This window comes from Cibotium barometz, chromosome 6, assembly GCF_041138505.1.
Source record: "Cibotium barometz isolate CiBa-2024 chromosome 6, ASM4113850v1, whole genome shotgun sequence".
Lineage (NCBI taxonomy): Eukaryota > Viridiplantae > Streptophyta > Polypodiopsida > Cyatheales > Cibotiaceae > Cibotium > Cibotium barometz.
In genome coordinates, this window is record NC_141051.1 from 59,844,442 (window position 1) to 59,862,663 (window position 18,222).

Below are 18,222 nucleotides of genomic sequence, written 5' to 3' on the forward strand. Positions count from 1 at the left end.
ACATAGACCGCAGGAGCCTAGCAATGAAGAAGGCTGCTTTCGAGGAAGGGAGGCAGTAGCAAGCTGGCGCGCAGGAGACCAAGGCAGGCGACGGCGAGCGCGTGGCTGAAAACGGCCGCAAGGGTGGCGCCGTTTCATAGGAACCCGTAAGGTAAGTTTATGGTTTTTTTTTTTAAAATGCGCTGGTTGGGCTGGCCGTTGGGTTCGATGAACACATACTCTTAATTCCAGAGATAATTCTTGATGTCAGACAGAAAGAAACACGACATAAACTCACTACAGAGAGATCTTGATGATTCCGACTCTCCCGTAAAAAGGGGTATTGACCCCGGAGGAGTGGAGAGCCCGCAAAAGAATGAAATGGCGGGTTGCTGATATGTTAATACTCCACATTATGTGAAATGTGTATACTCAAGAAAATGGAAAGATCACACCTGAAGGAGGTTGCCATAGTAAATAGTATTGCTGGAGAAGAAGTACCAAGGTAGGAGCCGTCAAGCCACAGAGAACACCAACTACACGTGATGGCTGGTCCAAACACCAACATAGACCGCAGGAGCCTAGCAATGAAGAAGGCTGCTTTCGAGGAAGGGAGACAGTAGCAAGTTGGCGCGCAGGAGACCAATGTTGGGGTAAAGGCACTATGCCCACCCTTATAGTGTGTACAAGCCCATAAGTTATAGTACATAGTATACTTAGTACTTTTAATGTACTAAGTGCACTATGTGTACTAGTGCAATATACATGTGTGATAGGGGAGTCACACACTCATGCCTCATGAGTTGACTTATCCCCACAACTCTCTCTCTCTCTCTCTTGTGCTTCTCTGTGTATGTCTCCCACATTAACCTAACCCTAATTCTTCCTTCTCCCACACAACTGGTATCAGAGCCCTGGTTTTAGGGTTTTGTTCTCAAGTGCTGCATCGCTGGAATTCAACTGGAATTCATTTGCTGCGTGTGTTGAACCATTCGCAGGCAGGTGGGCGGAAAGAGAAGGAGTCGAGGGCAGCCTTTTCTCCTTCAGCAGAGAGGCGAACGCGGCGTTAGTCGAGCCTTAGCCACAAGGCGTAAGGCTACTAGGCGGAGGTGGCGAAGGCAGCAGCCGTTGAATCATTGCCGGCTTCATCGTCCGCTTCGGCAAGGACGGCTCTCGCCTCATCGATATGAGCGTCAAAGGCCAGCTCGACCGGATCGCCTCTCAGATCGACCTCGCAGACAAAGCTGCCGCCTTCTGACGTGCCACGGTAGCTCGCTGTACTATGACATCTTCCCTCACGCGCTCTCTTACTAAGTCTTTATAGTCGCATTTTACCTCGTGTAAATGTCTGAGGATGGGAGCTGTCCTCCACGACTTTCCTTTCACCTTCACCCACAAGTCGACTTTCCTAGCAAGAAGGTCATGTTCGTCGATACACTTGCCTTGGCCGTGAAGCAACATCTCTCTGTGCCCATGTCTTGGGCTGCTCTCTTTGAGGATACTCACGCCTGAGGAGTTCCCCTTTCTGCACCCTTTCCTGCAACAAAAAGAAAAATCAGAAATTACAAGGTATTTGCCTCAATTTTTTTTTTGGGATTTGCAATTGAGCAAGTACAGTAATCAATTGAGCAGGTACAGGTGCCCAATTGCTCAATTTTTGAGCAAAATTGGCAAAATTGGGTGAAATTGGTCACAATCAAGATCAATTTGCAAGAAATTGGCCAAATCAGGATCAATTTGCAGGAAATTGGATGTCGAAATTTAGGGCTTTTGATGTAATTGTGCAATTAAGCACTCATACATGCTGTATGATGTGAAAAATCGCACATTTGGGCAAAATTGCAGCAAATTGCAGTGCAAATCAAGGGGCTTTTGTGCCGATTTGGTTGATTTGCATGCAGGCGATCGCATTTGATGCTGTGGATAATGTGTTGATGCCTTACAAGCACTCAATGTGCCTGTAAATCAAGGGGCTTTCATTATTTTGATATATATGTGGCCAAGGGGAAGCATCGTGAACACTCTAGATGCCTTCATGTGCTTCAATGTACCATGTATGATCAAAAATTGATCTTAAATCAAGGGGCTTTTCAAGTTTGTATGCTTGTTGAGCTTGGCAAAGCAGCAGGCAAGACATTTATGCCTTGAATCCTCAAAAAATCAGCTTGCAGTCAAGGGGCTTTTGCCCAATTTCTGTTCAGGACTGTTTTATGCAGTGTTCGGGACTGTAAAAGTCTGATTTTTACTCATTTGGACAGCCAGGAGAGCATTTATTGCTACTGTACCTGCTGGTACAGATTTGGCACAACTTTGTGCATGTTTTGGCATGGCTGTACACTGTTTTGAGTGACCAAAAGGTTCAATTTCAGCTGCTGTACTTGCCGGTACAGGTTTGGTACATCATTGGTGAGCACTTGGTACTGCTGTACAGTACTTTGGAAGGGCAACAGAGCACATTTAAGGTGCTGTCCAAAATCTGCAGCAACCAGATTTTGGTGATTTCATCACATAAAGTGGGAGAAAAGTTGCATTCTTGCTTCCGCAGTGGGAGATAAAGCTTGGGAGAATAACTGTGAGCACTTTGTGTGCTTTTGGTGCAGTGTTTGCACATTTTGCAGGGAGTCAGGCATTGACAGGTTGCATTTTGCTATGGCAACCACAGGTGAGAGCTCTTCATTGCTTCACATCAAGAAGCTTGAAGGCTCGCATAATTATGATATTTGGCAAACCCAGTGCTACAATGTGTTGCTCCAGAAAAAGCAGCACAAGCCTATCAAAGAAAGGGGTGTAATGCCCACTTCTCTTACTGCTGAAGAGTGGGAAGATATGGATGAGCTGGCAAGATCTACTATCATGTTGTCTGTGTCAGACTCATTACTTTTCAGCATTCGTGAAGAGAAGACAGCTTGGGGAATGTGGCAGAGATTGCAGGACTTGTATGGCCAACAAAGTGCCTCAAGCAAAGTGTATTGGTTAAAGAAACTCATAGGTCTTCAGATGAAGGAAGGGGCGTCTATGACAGCCCATCTAAATGAGTTTAATGGTATTGTCAGCCAGGTCATTAATCAAAAGTTGGCACTGGACGATGAGTTCAAAGCCACTTTTTTGTTATGCACTTTGCCAGAGAGTTGGGACACATTCAGGACAGCCACTAGCAATTCGCATGCTATGCTGTCATATGCAGATGTTGAGGGTGCTCTTCTTCAAGAAGAGATGAACAGGAAAAACAACTCTGTTGGAAAGTCCAATGCAATGAATGCACGTGGGAGATCCTAGCAAAGGGGAAAAAGCCAAGAAAGGGGAAGGAGCAAGTCTCGCTCCAAAAAGGATTTGGAATGCCATTATTGTGGCAAGAAGGGACACATTAAAAAGCAATGCTACAAATGGAAAAATGATCAAAAAGAAAAGGGAAAAGGCAAAGACAAAGAGAAAGATGAAGCCAAAGATGTAAAGCCAAAGGGCAAAAGTGGAGTCAAGATTGAAGAAATCAATGTGTCACATGCAGGTGGCAGTGAGGATGAGGTCCTATTTACGTCTTCACTTGATGCCCATTCACTTCTTACAGGTGGTCATGGTATGCACTCATGGATCATTGATTCAGGTGCCTCCTTTCATGTCACAGGTTGTAGAGACTTGTTTGTCAGGTATACTGCTGGCAATGAAGGAGTGGTTTATTTGGGTGATAACCATGCATGCAAGATTCTTGGCAGAGGTGATGTGAGGCTTGTGTTTTCAGATGGCTCACAGCTTATGCTCCATGATGTCAGGCATGTGCCTGAGATCAAGAAGAACCTGCTTTCTACTGGACAGCTTGATGATGCTGATTATGTTACCACATTTGGTAGTGGAAAGTGGAAAATTAGTAAGGGCTCACTGGTTGTTGCCAGAGGCTCTAAGGTGGACACTCTTTACTTCATGCATGCAGGTGTTTGTCACCATGCTAATGTAAATGCAACCGAGCTGCCGGAAATTTCTATGTGGCATAGCCGGTTGGGACACATGAGTGGAATGGAGCAATTGTCTCGTTTGGGTTACGTGCCTTCTCTAAAGTTTTCAAGTTTTCAATTTTGTGAGCATTGTATATATGGTAGGCAACTACAGTGCCCCCACAAGAAAGCTCTTGGACAGAAAGATGCTCAGTTAGAGCTTGTGCATACAGATGTATGTGAGATGCCTCAGCTTTCTTTGGGAGGGGCAAAATATTTTGTGTCTTTCATTGATGATGCCACACGCAAGGTGTGGGTTTATCCTCTTCGTTTGAAGAGTGATACATTCTCAGTGTTTGAGAAGTTTGTTGCTCTTGTTGAGAATCAAACTGGCAAAACACTGAAGGCTTTGCGTTCCGACAATGGTGGAGAGTATATGTCCAAACAGTTTCAGGACTTTTGTGATGCTAAAGGCATCAAGAGGGAGCTCTCTACTCCTTATGATCCTCCACAAAACGGGACAGCAAAGAGGATGAACAGGACCATTCATGAGAAGGTCCGTTCTATGTTGTCACATGCTGTATTACCTCATGGTTTTTGGGCTGAAGCTGTTATGACAGCCGTTCATCTTATAAACAGGTCACCTAACACGAGGCTTGGTGGGAAAGTGCCAGAGGAAGTATGGAGAGGGAAGCCTCCGTCATACAAGCACTTGAGAGTGTTTGGTTGCGTTGCGTACGTGCACATACGCAGGGAAATGCGCACCAAACTTGATCCTAAGTCTCACAAATGCATATTCCTAGGATATGGTGACAAAGGTGAAATGGGGTATAGACTTTGGGATCCCGTGAACAGAAAGATCATACGCAGCAATGATGTCATTTTTTATGAAACATGCATGTATAAGGAGCCTGCAAGGCAACAGGAGCCTGGCAGAGTCATCTTTGATGATGATGGACATCATGGACAACAACAAAGGGCTGTAAATCAGCCATTACAGCAGGAAAACCAGCCCTTAAATGGTGCTGAAAATGGTCCAAATGGACAGCCAGATATGGCAAAAGATAATGGATGCCTTGAAGCAGAGGCTTGCATCAAACCTTTGATATGAAGGATTTGGGTGATGCAAATCACATTTTGGGTATGCGGATACTTCGGGACAGAAATCAGCATGTGTTGTATTTGTCTCAGAAGGAATACATTGGCAAAGTCTTGCAGAGGTTCAATATGGACGGGGGGAAGAAGACTAGTACTCCTTTGCCTCCATATGTGAAACTCAGTGCTATGGACAGCCCACAGTCAGATAGAGACAGAGCTGATATGGCCAAGATTCCGTATGCTTCAGCTTGTGGCAGTCTCATGTATGCCATGGTTGCTACTAGGCCGGACATTGCATTTGCAGTGGGAGTGGTTTCTAGATACATGGCCAACCCTGGCAAGAAGCATTGGGAAGCAGTGAAAGGTGTCATGAGATACCTGAAGGGCACACAGGATATGTGCATATGTTTTGGCAAACAGGATGCATTAGTGCATGGTTACACGGATTCGGATTATGCCGGTCATCCAGATAACCGGAAGTCTACTACCGGTTATGTATTTACATTCACAGGAGGTGCTGTGTCATGGATATCCAGGATGCAGAAGTGCACAGCCTTATCTACTACAGAGGCCGAGTATATTGCAGCCACAGAGGCTTGCAAGGAGGCATTATGGCTATCTCGGTTAGTGGTTGATTTGGGCTATACAGGGGATATTCCATTGTTGCATTGTGATAGTCAGAGTGCCATCCAGTTGGCAAAGAACCCTGTCTTTCATGCAAAGACGAAGCATGTGGATGTGAAGTATCACTTCATCAGAGAGGTGATAGAGAACAAGCAAATTCAGCTTGTTAAGATTCATACGGATGACAACCCGGCTGATCTGTTGACTAAGAGTTTGTCTCCGGAGCGGTTTGCTCATTGCAGACACTTGATGGGCATTGGATGAGGCCAGTTTCAGCCTTGATATGGCCTTGTATATTATCATGTACATGCTGATTTTTTCTTTTCCTTTACTTAAGGGCACTTTGCCTTTAAGTGGGAGGTTGTTGGGGTAAAGGCACTATGCCCACCCTTATAGTGTGTACAAGCCCATAAGTTATAGTACATAGTACACTTAGTACTTTTAATGTACTAAGTGCACTATGTGTACTAGTGCAATATACATGTGTGATAGGGGAGTCACACACTCATGCCTCATGAGTTGACTTATCCCCACAACTCTCTCTCTCTCTCTCTCTCTCTCTCTCTCTCTCCCTTGTGCTTCTCTGTGTATGTCTCCCACATTAACCTAACCCTAATTCTTCCTTCTCCCACACAACCAAGGCAGGCGACGGCGAGCGCGTGGCTGAAAACGGCCGCAAGGGTGGCGTCGTTTCGTAGGAACCCGTAAGGTAAGTTTATGGTTTTTTTTTTTAAATGCGCTGGTTGGGCTGGCCGTTGGGTTCTCTTCCCCCCCCCCCCCCCCCCCCCCCCCCCCCTCAGCGCTAGTCTGGCCTTTGGGTTCTCTCTCTTTTTTTTCTTAGCGCTGGTCGCGCTGGCCGTTGGGTTCTCTTTTTTTTTTTTTTATTTCCTTAGCGCTGGTCACTGGCCGTTGGGTGCTGGCTGCCGAATCGCCAACGGAAAGGGGTGCCGGTTCACACTAGCGCACGCCCGTTGTTTTTTTTTTTTAAATTAGAGAGAGACCCACGTGTCAATATGAGGTAATAAAATTTGTGTTTTTTTTAATGGTGTAAGGGTGACGGCCTGGATCGCGTAGCCGACTGGAGGGAAAAGGTGTGCCCCTTCGTGCCGCCAGCAAAGCGAAGAGATGGCGGGCAGTCGCTATTCGGCGACGATGGGCGCAGGGTCGGCATCTGCATGAATCAACGCAAGGGGCTCACGCCGGCAGCGAATGAAGCGAGGAGGGGGAGGGGTGTTCCATATTTGGCAGCGAGAGGGGAAATTCTTGCCATGCTACGAACGCCTAACACCACCGGCAGCAGGGAGGGAGGGTAGTCCAGGTATGCAGCAAGGGTTCCCTCTCTGCAATACACACGGTACGTGTGTATGGGTGTGAAACCCTTTTTTTTTTACATCACTATGAGCAAGGATTTACGCCAAGTCCACCATCGCTCCGCTTCTTCCATACAACACCGAGAAGAGGGTGAGGGCTTCACAACCCACGGGTAGGAAAAAATTTTGCTCTGATATCACTATAAAGCTTTTATAGCTTTATTAACATGATTAAGACTTAATTAATAAACGTAAGACAAATGCTGCAAGAAAGACAAATGCTGCAAGAAAGATTGAGTTGTTTGCATTGAGACAGGGGCCTTTCTTAAATAGAGGCCGAAAGGGTACAAGTGAAGAGACACATCCCTGGGAAGGGGTGTGGCTCTTGAGTCAACAGTTATGTCCTTTGGACTTAGGGATGTGTCTTTTAATGAATAGACATGTCCTTTGATAGTGACCCATGTGTAAGGGTGTGACCCTTCACAGGTGTCCTTTCAGTTTAATAAGGGATTAAGGAGTAATTAAGGAGAGATTAAGAGAGTTAATCACAATCGTGACAGCTCCCATCTCTAGGAAGTGTCTCCCATATGGTGTGATATGTGCTTTATCTTGAGAGGGGAGTTGCAAACCCATCTCATCGAGATCAATCTTGGACAACATGATGGCATCATTGTGGAAATTATACATCGGAATCTGTTTCCTCACTGTTCGTGCATTAAAATCACCCAACAAGAGAACATCTCCTTGTTGAGAAAACTCTGCAATGTTTGCAAACGCAGTGTATATGGGGACTCGCCTTTCGGCGTCAAGGCGCCTGCATAATTCGATTTTTCAGGTGGGAACAAGCATATTGCAATGTACAACCTCATGCCAGGCCTGGCTAAATGCATTCACATAAACTGGGTCTCATCATCCCGTTTAATCACCGTGAGCATCCTGTGCCTATGAAGCCGAAGCAATCATGCTACTCCTCCCGAACCATGCAGCCCCTGATGGTGCGTGATTTGCCTTCTAAAGGTTGACGCCCAAGCATATCTAGACACCTCAGGTAGCTCTCTCTCAGGGCTTTGATATCTCTGCCTGTGAATTTCTCTGTAAAACCTCCTGAGTCAGACCACAGAGTTCCATTGCAATTCCACACAGCCATGTTCCTCGTGGTGGTAAACCGCCCACTTCTCTGCATGGGGTTCCATGACTTCAACCATTCCAGCTTTTCTATGCTCCACTTGCAAGGGTGTGAGGTCATCCCCTAAGTATATCTTGGTACTTTGAGAGCTACTCTTTTTTCCAAAAAAGCAGTCCATGATTTGGGATCTCTAAACTTGAGGAGGAGGCGTTGTTCCCTCAACAAGTCCTTCCCGTCTCACCTTGCATCTATGAAAGACCTAGAGGGTCTATGAGATTGAAAATGAGTACATATGATCCATTAATAACTGGATGTCGGAAACATGGAAAAAATAACATCTGCCAAAAATAACTGGATGTCCATTAATAACTGGATGTCGGAAACATGGAAAAAATAACATCTGCCAAATAAAACGGGCCCATGTACTACGTGATCCCATGGATACATAAAGAGAGTCAAAGCTCATCCTCCTCTTGAATGGTGTACAGTGCAGCAATGTTCATGTCTTGTGGCGGTACATCTCTATTGCATCTGAGAGTAATATTAACGTCTTCAAATGTTCATTGTAGATGTAGCTGTTCCAAACAATGCACGTGTGTGTGATTTAAAAATCGTTGTGGAAAAGAAAGTAACCGGACTCGAGCAAGCAGAGTTGGGCCACCGACATATTTCATGGTAAATTCACATCGCCTACCTTTTTAGTGCTAATGTTGTATTATTCTTTCTAGTTTGTTGTGTAGGGTCTGTATGTGTTGAGCTTTGAAATGATTGCGTGTTGGATTGTATTGAGTATGCCTTTTTGTAACTGGTGTTGAATGGAATTCTGAGGGATTCGAACCAAAGGCTTAAGCACATGATGCTAAGCTCTGTCTTACATATAAGCTTACACAATGCCAAACTAAAATATGAAATGGAACACATTTGGTCCAAAATTTCAGGTGCGAGCTCAAGACCTCTTCAATGCATAACATGTTGGGTGTTACAATAAGGAAGATACAAATTACTTTTTGCATAGCAGGTCTCTTGTCACTGAATTCCAGGCGGAAGAAAAGTAGGCTGATGATGGGAACCCATCACTGCAAAGTGAAGGGCTGCTGGCCATAAATGACGCTGCTATTGAAGACCAATGGGAGACACGTGCTGTTGAAAAAACTAAGTGATCAAAACCAGTTTTAACCTTTGTGGAGTTCTTCATCTGAGGATAGGACGTAATAAAGTCTTGTGAAAGAAAATTGTCTTCCCATTGTTTCTCACTCACAGGTTTCGACTCACAAGAGATGGATAGACGAGAGAAGCTCATGCATTAAGAAACCTACAATCAAACAAGCAAGCATCCATCTAGCAAGCATGAATCCAATAAAACACAAGCAAGCAAGAGAGTATGGAGAAGAGGGAGAGCTCACATGTATTCTATTGCAAGGGGAATGATTGTGTATTACAAATGGCTAGTGTTCACACTTGGCCGGGTCTTAACTTAAAAATAGTCCATGGCCGGGTCTTAACTTAAAAATAGTCCATGGCCACTATGTCTTCTAGCCTTCATCAGTGAGCTTAATTTAGTATGCTTCTAAGTTAAGAGTTTTTAGAGGGCTTGATTAGGGGTGGAAGAGACCACTGGAAAGCTCTATAAAGGAGCATGAATTGTAAACAATTTTTGTGGCACTTTCAATAGAAAAAAATAAGAATATTCTACGTGGCCAATCTGAGAGTGTCGCCTTCTTCGCTTTCTGCGGTGCATGATTCATCAGTTGTGTTTCAATCTCAGTGAGAGAGAGTGAGGGTGTGTGTTGAGGTTAGATTCATATATAAATGCTAATACTTGATACCGATCAGCTTGTGATGAAGTGCATCCATGCATAGCGATTATCTGTATCCTGTGTTGTTGCTCTGATTCTTAAGAGCGTTTGCATGCACCCTGTGGAGGGCTTTTTTTGTGAACTCATCATCGAATTGCTGGCCTGCAAGTGCTTGAAGAAGATGGTGTTCATCATATTGAGGGTGGCCATGCTCAACTTCTAAAAGCGCTGGTCAGCCCTATACCTACTCACAAGGGTGGTAGTAATCTGTTGAGCCATTCAGTCTTTCTGTGACCAACGTTATCACCAATTTGGTTTGATCTTAATTACCTTCATTACGAAATGGTGTGTGGGATCGTCAAGCCTCTGCTGCACTCTCGAAGAGACTAGGTGTGTCATCATTTTTCTTAATTGGTGCTAACTGCACGGATTTGGCCATGACTTATTTGCTCATTAAGGGAAAATTATTCAAGAATGCGGATGCCCAAGTGCTGTCGAGGGATCCTCCTCCTTTGGATTGGTGAAATGATTGTGTGAAACGTCTAAAATCTATGATTTGGTAGGAAGAATATTCAGCTAAAATCTATGATTTGGCAGGAAGAATATTCAGCTACTTCCATACACACCATCTCTTCATCGATGTGATTATAGAAATCAGCACAAGGATGTCTGTATATTGGTGAGTGATGTTGGGATTCGGAGTCTCGTGTGTGTGTGTGTGTGTGTGTGTGTGTGTGTGTGTGTGTGTGTGTGAACAGCCCCTAAAAGGGTTATTGTTCTAGTATTGTGTAAACACAATCTTATAAGTGGATAAGTGTGCCTTGCGGCATACACTTATTAGAGTGTGATATTTGTGTGTGTCAGAAGATAAGGCCGCAAGCCTACAAAAGCATTGTACTTGGTGAGTGAACGTCACTTCTATCCATCAATCACATCATCGAGTCATGCAATAGTCTCTCTCTTTGAGCACTCCTATGCACGCTCCCTCTATCATATCCCCCATCAGCCACCCTGGTCCCCTACCCCCACCACGAGATCCCCGTCCCACCACCTCCACCTTCTTCACAAAGGGCATGCTCCTCAAGGCCATTCGTAGACTACGCAATGGGTGAGCCCAGGATCATGAGGGACTCACTGCTGAGTACATCTCGCATGCCGATGATACCCTGGCGCCCCTACTAGCCTACATGTTCAATAGAGCCCTTTGTGAAGGATTTCCACCCTCTTGGTCCACCAACACCATCACCCCCATCCTCAAATCCAGAGATCCACTTGATTCTAATAATTACAAGACGATCATGATTGGCTACACATTGGCCAAACTATATGGATTAGTGCTAGAGGCAGAGCTCAGTTCATTTGCAGAGAGCCAGGGATCCAGAGCCTCAGGATAGGCTACCCTTGACCACATCTTCACCCTCTTTGCCATCATCGAGAAGGGTAGAGCACGACATCAGAGGATTTACTGTTGCTTTTGTGGATTTCCGCAAAGCTTTTGATACTGTACCCCGAGCCCGCCTCCTACACCGTCTATAGGAGATAGGAGTCCCATCTAACATGGTTTGGAGCATCATCGCCCTCTATGAGTCCATCAACGGACGAGCGAGAGCCCTAGGAGGTACATCACAGGAGATTTCTAGGTACATAATAGGAGATTTTCAGCACTATTGGGGTGAAACAGGGCTGCCCTCTATCACCCACTCTTTTCGGCCTCTACATTGATGAGATCTCAAGCTTCATTGGCGGATTAGGCAGGGCTGGTCCCACACTGGCAGTCATATTGATCCCCATACTACTTTATGCAGATGACATCGTCCTCCTCTCAGACTTAGCCGAGGGGCTTCAAAGACAGTGGGATGCCTTACATGACTTTTGCACTCAACGGGACCTCTCTGTTAACCTTGGTAGAGTAACATCGCAATTGGAGGTGTATTACAACAGAATGGCCATCCAGTAGCTTACATGTCTTGTAAGTTATTGCCCGCAGAAAAGAATTACTCGGTCTACGATCGGAAACTCCTAGTAGTCATTCAAGCCTTGAAACACTGGGAACATTTCCTTTATGGCCGAGAATTTGAAGTTCTCACTGACCATCAGACATTACGCTAGATTTAGTTGATACTCCATCTCCTTCATTGCCAGGATCCCCTACCCCCAAGTGGTTTCTCTTCCCAATCTTTCTTCTTTATGTTTCTCTCATCTAGGTCTTTCTCCCACCCCTACCCATATACCATCCTACAATCCTCCCCAAGTTAGTGACTCCATGAAGCTTACAACAACCAACTATCATACATGGTCTTTCTACACTTAGTTATTGCTGGAAGGAGCCGGTGTGTGGATGGCTATCTCTACACCTCACTTGGTGGACCTTGCTTTGAGAAGCATATTGGATGCTCGGGCTTGTTGAGGAAGTCGTGAGTTATCTCCACACAAGTGCATGCTTTGCGGAAAAGGCAAGTCAGAGTCTGCTTTTGTTGCCTCTGACAAGGGCAAAGGCAAGGGTGAACAAGATTCAAAGGAGTCCAAGGACAAAAGCAATGAATTACTGGGGCAGGGCAGGTCATACTACTGAGGCTCACTGCTTTGCTTGTCGTGATGACTCTCGAGCAGCCAAACCAAGTATCAAGCCCAAGATGCTTCTAAAGCATCTGACAAGGACAACACCAAATATAAGGGCAAGGACAAAGTTTCAGAGTAGGGATCTGTCAAAGTTGCATACATGGCAGTCACAGGTTCGGAGTCCATGAGGGGGATCTCTACAAGATCACCAACTTTTCTTCCTAGATCCCTCGCATTGACTCACATATTCATCAGCTCTTCTCTCCCTTAATGGCTTTGGTTTCTGAGGGAGATACTTTTCTGTGGCATTCTCGCTTCGGTCATGTACCCATTGCTGCCTTACAAAAGTTCCATTCTCAACAGGTTGTCAACGGACTACCTCAGCTCAGGTCTCTTTCACACATCTGCTCATTCTACATAATGGGCAAGCATCATCGAGACACATTTCTAGAGGAGGCCACTCATTGAGCAACCTGAAGATTGAAGCTTATACGTGCAGATCTTGTTGGACCCATGGAGGTTGAGTCTCTTGGAGAGGCCCGATATTTTCTTCTTCTTGTGGATGATTTCGCTCGCAAAGTTTGGGTATGTTTTCTGACTCACAAGTCAGATGCTTTTGCCAGTTTCAGGACTTGGATAGCAATGGTGGAAATCAGTTTGGGGTAAAATTTCTTTTCTCCGAATTGATAATGGTGGCGAGTTTATACCATTTGATAATTTCCTTGCGCCAAAGGCCATTCACTGACGACAGACCACAGTTCCTTACACTCCTCAACAAAATGGAGTTGTGGAATGGAAGAACCGGACCGTAAAAGAGATAGCTCATTGCAAGTCTCCCTCTTGCTTTTTGGGATGAAGGTGTGGCTACCTCAGTTTATCTCATTAACTGCTCTCTCACAAAAGCAGTTGAGGGGATGACTCCAGAGGAGGCTTTTATAGGACACAAGCCTTTTGTTCTCATCTACGTGTTTTTGGTTGTGTTGCTTCTGTGCATGTCCCAGATCAGAAGAGGACCACACTCGCACCTAAGTCAAAGAGAATGATCTTCACAGGCTACAGTCTGAGATCCAAAGGGTACTCCTTATGGGATCCGGAGGTTGATGACATCATCATTTCCCGTGATGCTCGATTTAATGAGAGCTTGTTTGGCATCGACTCCTCTCCACCAGATGCATCTACAGATTTTTTGGATGATCCATTCTCGGCCGATGTTAGTGATCTTATACCTCTTCCACATCCAACTCCTCCTCCTCCTCCTCCTCCTCCTCCTCCTGCTACAACTCCAGTGCCAGTTGATGTAGCTCCCAGTCCCTCTACGGGTCCTGCTTTGATTGCGGGATTACCCCCACCAATGCTTACTTCATCACACCTCCCAGCAGCATCAGATGAGTCCTCTACTGTAGTTGGATCTTCTTCTTCTTCACGCTTTGAGAGGAAGGCTAAACTACCTCGGTGGGTTCAGAAACTCTTTAGAGATTCTGGTCTCACTGATGCACAGCTCCATAACCAGATCTCTACCACCACCCCTGGACCTTGTTGTTCATCTCGGGCTTCCACACAGGGAATTATGCACTCATGAGTTCTCTCTAGGAGATCGATGAGCTTGAAATGGATTTTCAAAGTCAAGTTTCATGTAGATGGTACTTTGGATAAGTACAAAGCCCGCCTTGTTGCTCGAGGATATGCTTAGAAGGCAAGTAGGTGAAGACTTTGATGAGACATTTGCTCCTACAGCTAGGTATACCACCATCAAGATTGTTTTGGCTTTGGCTGCACACTTCAAATGGCCTGTGTTCCAAATGGATGTCAAATCCGCTTTTCTGAATGGAGATTTAGAGAATGAAGTTTATGTTGAGCGGCCTCCTGGTTTTGTTCATCAGATTCTGGAGCATTTGTGTGGTGCCAACACTTCCCCAGGTACCATCTTCTCGGATTCTCAGAGTGCTATTGCTCTAGCTTAGAATCCTGTGATACGGGGACGATCCAAGCATATTGAGGTGCATTATCATTTTGTACATGACTGGACCGAGTTGGGACTTCCTCAGCTGGCCTATACTGTTCTACCAAGGACAATGTGGCTGATCTCTTCACCCCTCTCACGCTGAAGAGGAAGTGTTGGAATATATATCATCTCTAAAGGGTCTACATGTACCTTTTCATGCTTGTACTGGTCATTTTATGAGACCCTGCATTAGCGTATTTTAGCAGATATTATTTAGGATTTTTTCCAACATTTTATGAGCTTTTTTATGCTATTTATGGCATATTAATGTTCACGACTGCTGTCAGCCTGCTACAGCTGGCCGACCAGCACATATAGGAGGTATATAAGGGATCACACCCTTCACCTAACTTTTTATCTCATTTTGCATGTGCTAGAGGTTATTGGCTGTAGCAAGAGTCTCTTATTTTTATCTCATTTTCAGCAATAATCAACTGTTCTCAGCCTTCTACAGTTTGTGCTTTTGCCTACAACCTGTGTTTGCTCTTTCTTTCAGCATTTGCCTTGAACAGCAGCATTTATCTGCAGCTTGGGCTGAGATTAGCTGTTGATCATCTTTTGGGAATCGATTACTTTAGTTGTACAGTCCATTTATTGTAAATATTCATTATTTGTACAAGTTTAGAGTAGGATACTTGTGAATGATTGTGTCTTCCACTGTGCATATTTCTCTGTTCACACTTGTCACTTGTGAATGATTGTGTGTTTTGCACATCTTCCACTGTTCATAGTCTTGTGGGTTGACTACCATGAGTATATAACATGCACGTTCCTAAAAGGTGAATTTGGGCATGTTCCTGGATTCATCTAGGTATATATATATATATATTTCTCTGTTCACACTTTCATCGCACTAATAGTCTTACAGTTTTTTTTTTTTCTGAAAAGACTTTATACCCTCGTGATGCAGGAGACATGTATGGAAAAACTATTGTTTGTGCTACTTGAATCAGAAGCTCCTTGATGATTTGGCCTCTCTACAAGACTATGGTATAAGAAACAATTGTCAGGTAAACTGAATTTCGTGCTTCAGTGGCGGCATATGAATGAAAGAATGAAAGGAAAGTGGAATCTAGTGCATCATGATATCTTTTTTTATGTATTGTTTATCTAGCTCTGAGCTGCAAGTTATTTGGCATTGTCTCCATCTTCATCACCTCCCACAAGCTTTAGGGAGGAATACAAGTCCTTATGATTGGTCGTGTGCCCCGTGATCCCCAAATCATCGTGCAAAGCTACATGAACTGCTTCACTGACATCATCTGCAATGCCCATAATTTCTACAGCATGCTAGGCTTATCTTTGGTCTTTAGAGTGCTGTTTTCGCATCTTGTTGCTTCTTTCTGCACTCTCTAATTGTTTTATGATGCTTCTTGTTATAGTGCCAGTGCCCCCCGTTTGGAAGCTGCCCGTTTCTTATAACACCCTAACTGCTTGTGATAAATGTTATACTGTATAACTTAATGGTGCAGCTCTCAGTGCTAAATAAAAGGATTTTCTTACTCCATGCTTTTGATGTCAAAGTGAAGCCTCTCATCGTAGTGCACATGTGCAATTATTGCACTTCTTTTTAATTGCACTAAACTGGTGCATAGGAAAGTTTAATCTCTAGCTGCATGATGTATGAAGAGGCTAGTGTTCTTGGAACTTGCGATATAGAGTCTTGTCAGGGCTGCACCATATATGACTTCACAAAGCAGGTTCATAAAATAGAATGGCACATCATGTAACATGGAAGCAGAACCAGTAGCAGATGCTGCTTGAGCAGGAAACGTGAGAAATGGCAGCCTGAGAGGTGAGAGACGCCATTTCCATGAGCAGGCAGCACATGAGAAATGCATTTTGGAAGAGAAACATGTCTCATCCTGAGAAATGGTGTGTTTCTCATGTTTCAGGGCGTCTGAGAAATGACCGCTTATTCAGAACCTTATCATCAATAATAGAAAAAGGCCCGAATTCATGAGGTCGTGTGAACCATAGAGAAGCAAAAAAATGTAACATTTTCAAAAACCAATGCACTGTGTACTTGTTGCGAGCAAAAGCCTACAATTCTGTCATGTGTAAACTTGTCTACAATCATGACTCCCTAATAGCCTCATTTTTTTTGCAAATTCCCCCCCTTTTCTTGCAGCCTTATCTCTCTTTTCTTTAGTCCCATTTTCTCTTTCAGGCTTTCAGCCATCTCTCCCTTTTTCTACAAATTTTTCTTTCCCTTTTCTTGCTCTTACTCGGCATTCAGGGCTGGGTCTCTCCTTGAAAGAGAGCAGCACAAGAAATTCACTCAAAATGATTATTGGTGGCAGCAGTGGAGCAAAAAGATTTCAATACCAACTTTGTGTTTGGAAAGAGGTGGCTGTACAAATTGAGTGAAGCCCATTTGCTTTTCTTGGATGGGTTTGGCATTGGTACATGCATGAAGATTCGAGCCAATGAGGCAGCAAGGATGGACGGTGAAGCTTCACTTCTTCCCCCTCCACCAAATCCGATGCAAAAATACACTATTGGAAAGCCACATAGAGATGGAGATGGACAGAGCACAACCTTCCACGTATATCACATCCATTAATAATATCAAAGTACAAAAGCAATAGATAGAGTGTCCTTTCACACTAGATATGCAAGGGGAAAAAAGTGCCCTTGGTTAGGTTCTGTTCACACGTAGCACTGCCATAAGTGTGCATTTGCCTTCAATTTCCCCCTGTAGTGTAAGTTGTGAACCTGTACAAGGTGGTGGTGTTGGCAGCACACAAAGGCAGGTGCAGCAGCAGCTGCACACAGCAGTTGAGGTGGTACAGGCGGTGAACAACAGCAATAAAGCAGCTGCGTCAGGGGGTGGCACAGGTGGCGCAACCAGTCTCACAGGTGGCGGCTAGCTGGCACAGGTGCAGTCGGCAGCAAACAGGCAGTGTGTAGGCAGTACAGGGGGGTGGCGCAGCCCAGGAGACGGTGCTAGACAGGTGGTCGGCGCTGGTTGCAAGCGGCGGCCGCACTGGTGAGGTGGCGCAGACGGCAGCAACCAGTGCAAACAGGCGGCAAATGGCAGCTGGCAGTGGGGCGGCGGCATGGCGCACAGTAGCAGCCAATCGACGATGATGTTCTTGACACCGTAATGATGATGGTACTCAAGAGGGATTCATGCTTCTTTTATACCTGAGGAAGTCCTGCTTTTTGCCAAAAAGCTGTCCAGGCTTTTTCTTTTCTTCTTTTACTTTGCTTTTGTCATTTTCACTTTATACAATAAATATTATTCAAATATGGCCAGCTTTTCCCAAAGTTCTTGTGCTTTGCCTTTCTAGCTTCAAGCATAGTCACAGGGGACGGAAGGGACGTCTGCTTGGAATGCGGGGACGCCTAATCGGGACGCCTAATCGGGACGGAACGACGACGGGGACGGACAGGGACGGACGGACGTCCCCCACGACGCGTCACTCACAAGGAACGGGGACGGGGACGCCGCAAGAACGGGGACGCCGGTGGGGGACGGCTCTGTGGGGGGACGGCAGAGAGCCGTTGCGTTTTTTTCTGGCTATTTTTTTGCCGTTGCGCTCGCCGTTTTTTGGCCGTTGCGCTTGCCGTTTCTAGCCGTTTATGGCTGTTGGCTTGGCCGTGGGCCTTGGCCCTTGAGCCTTGAGCCTTTGAGGCTTGGCCCTCTCTCTCTCTCTTGCCCTTGAGGTTTTCCTCTCTCTCTCTCGCCTATCTATATAAGAACAAGCCTCTACAAGGCTACAAGCACACACAACTCTCAAGGCTCAAGCTTTCAAGCTTCTTCTAGCTTCCAAGTTCCAAGCCTCTAGGCTCTCGC

At 45.2% G+C, this 18,222-nt stretch overlaps 1 protein-coding gene across 1 annotated transcript in view; it reads left to right on the forward strand.

Annotated features, from left to right (window-relative positions):
• LOC147637922 (Ubiquitin-like superfamily protein) overlaps nucleotides 1-18,222 on the forward strand; it is a 55,015-nt gene that overhangs the window by 24,586 nt on the left and 12,207 nt on the right. The window contains exons 2-3 of the mRNA XM_086799764.1: nucleotides 8,633-8,738; nucleotides 15,331-15,430. Coding sequence (XP_086655890.1) covers nucleotides 8,633-8,738; nucleotides 15,331-15,430 — 206 coding nt within the window. The remainder of the gene's footprint in view (nucleotides 1-8,632; nucleotides 8,739-15,330; nucleotides 15,431-18,222) is intronic.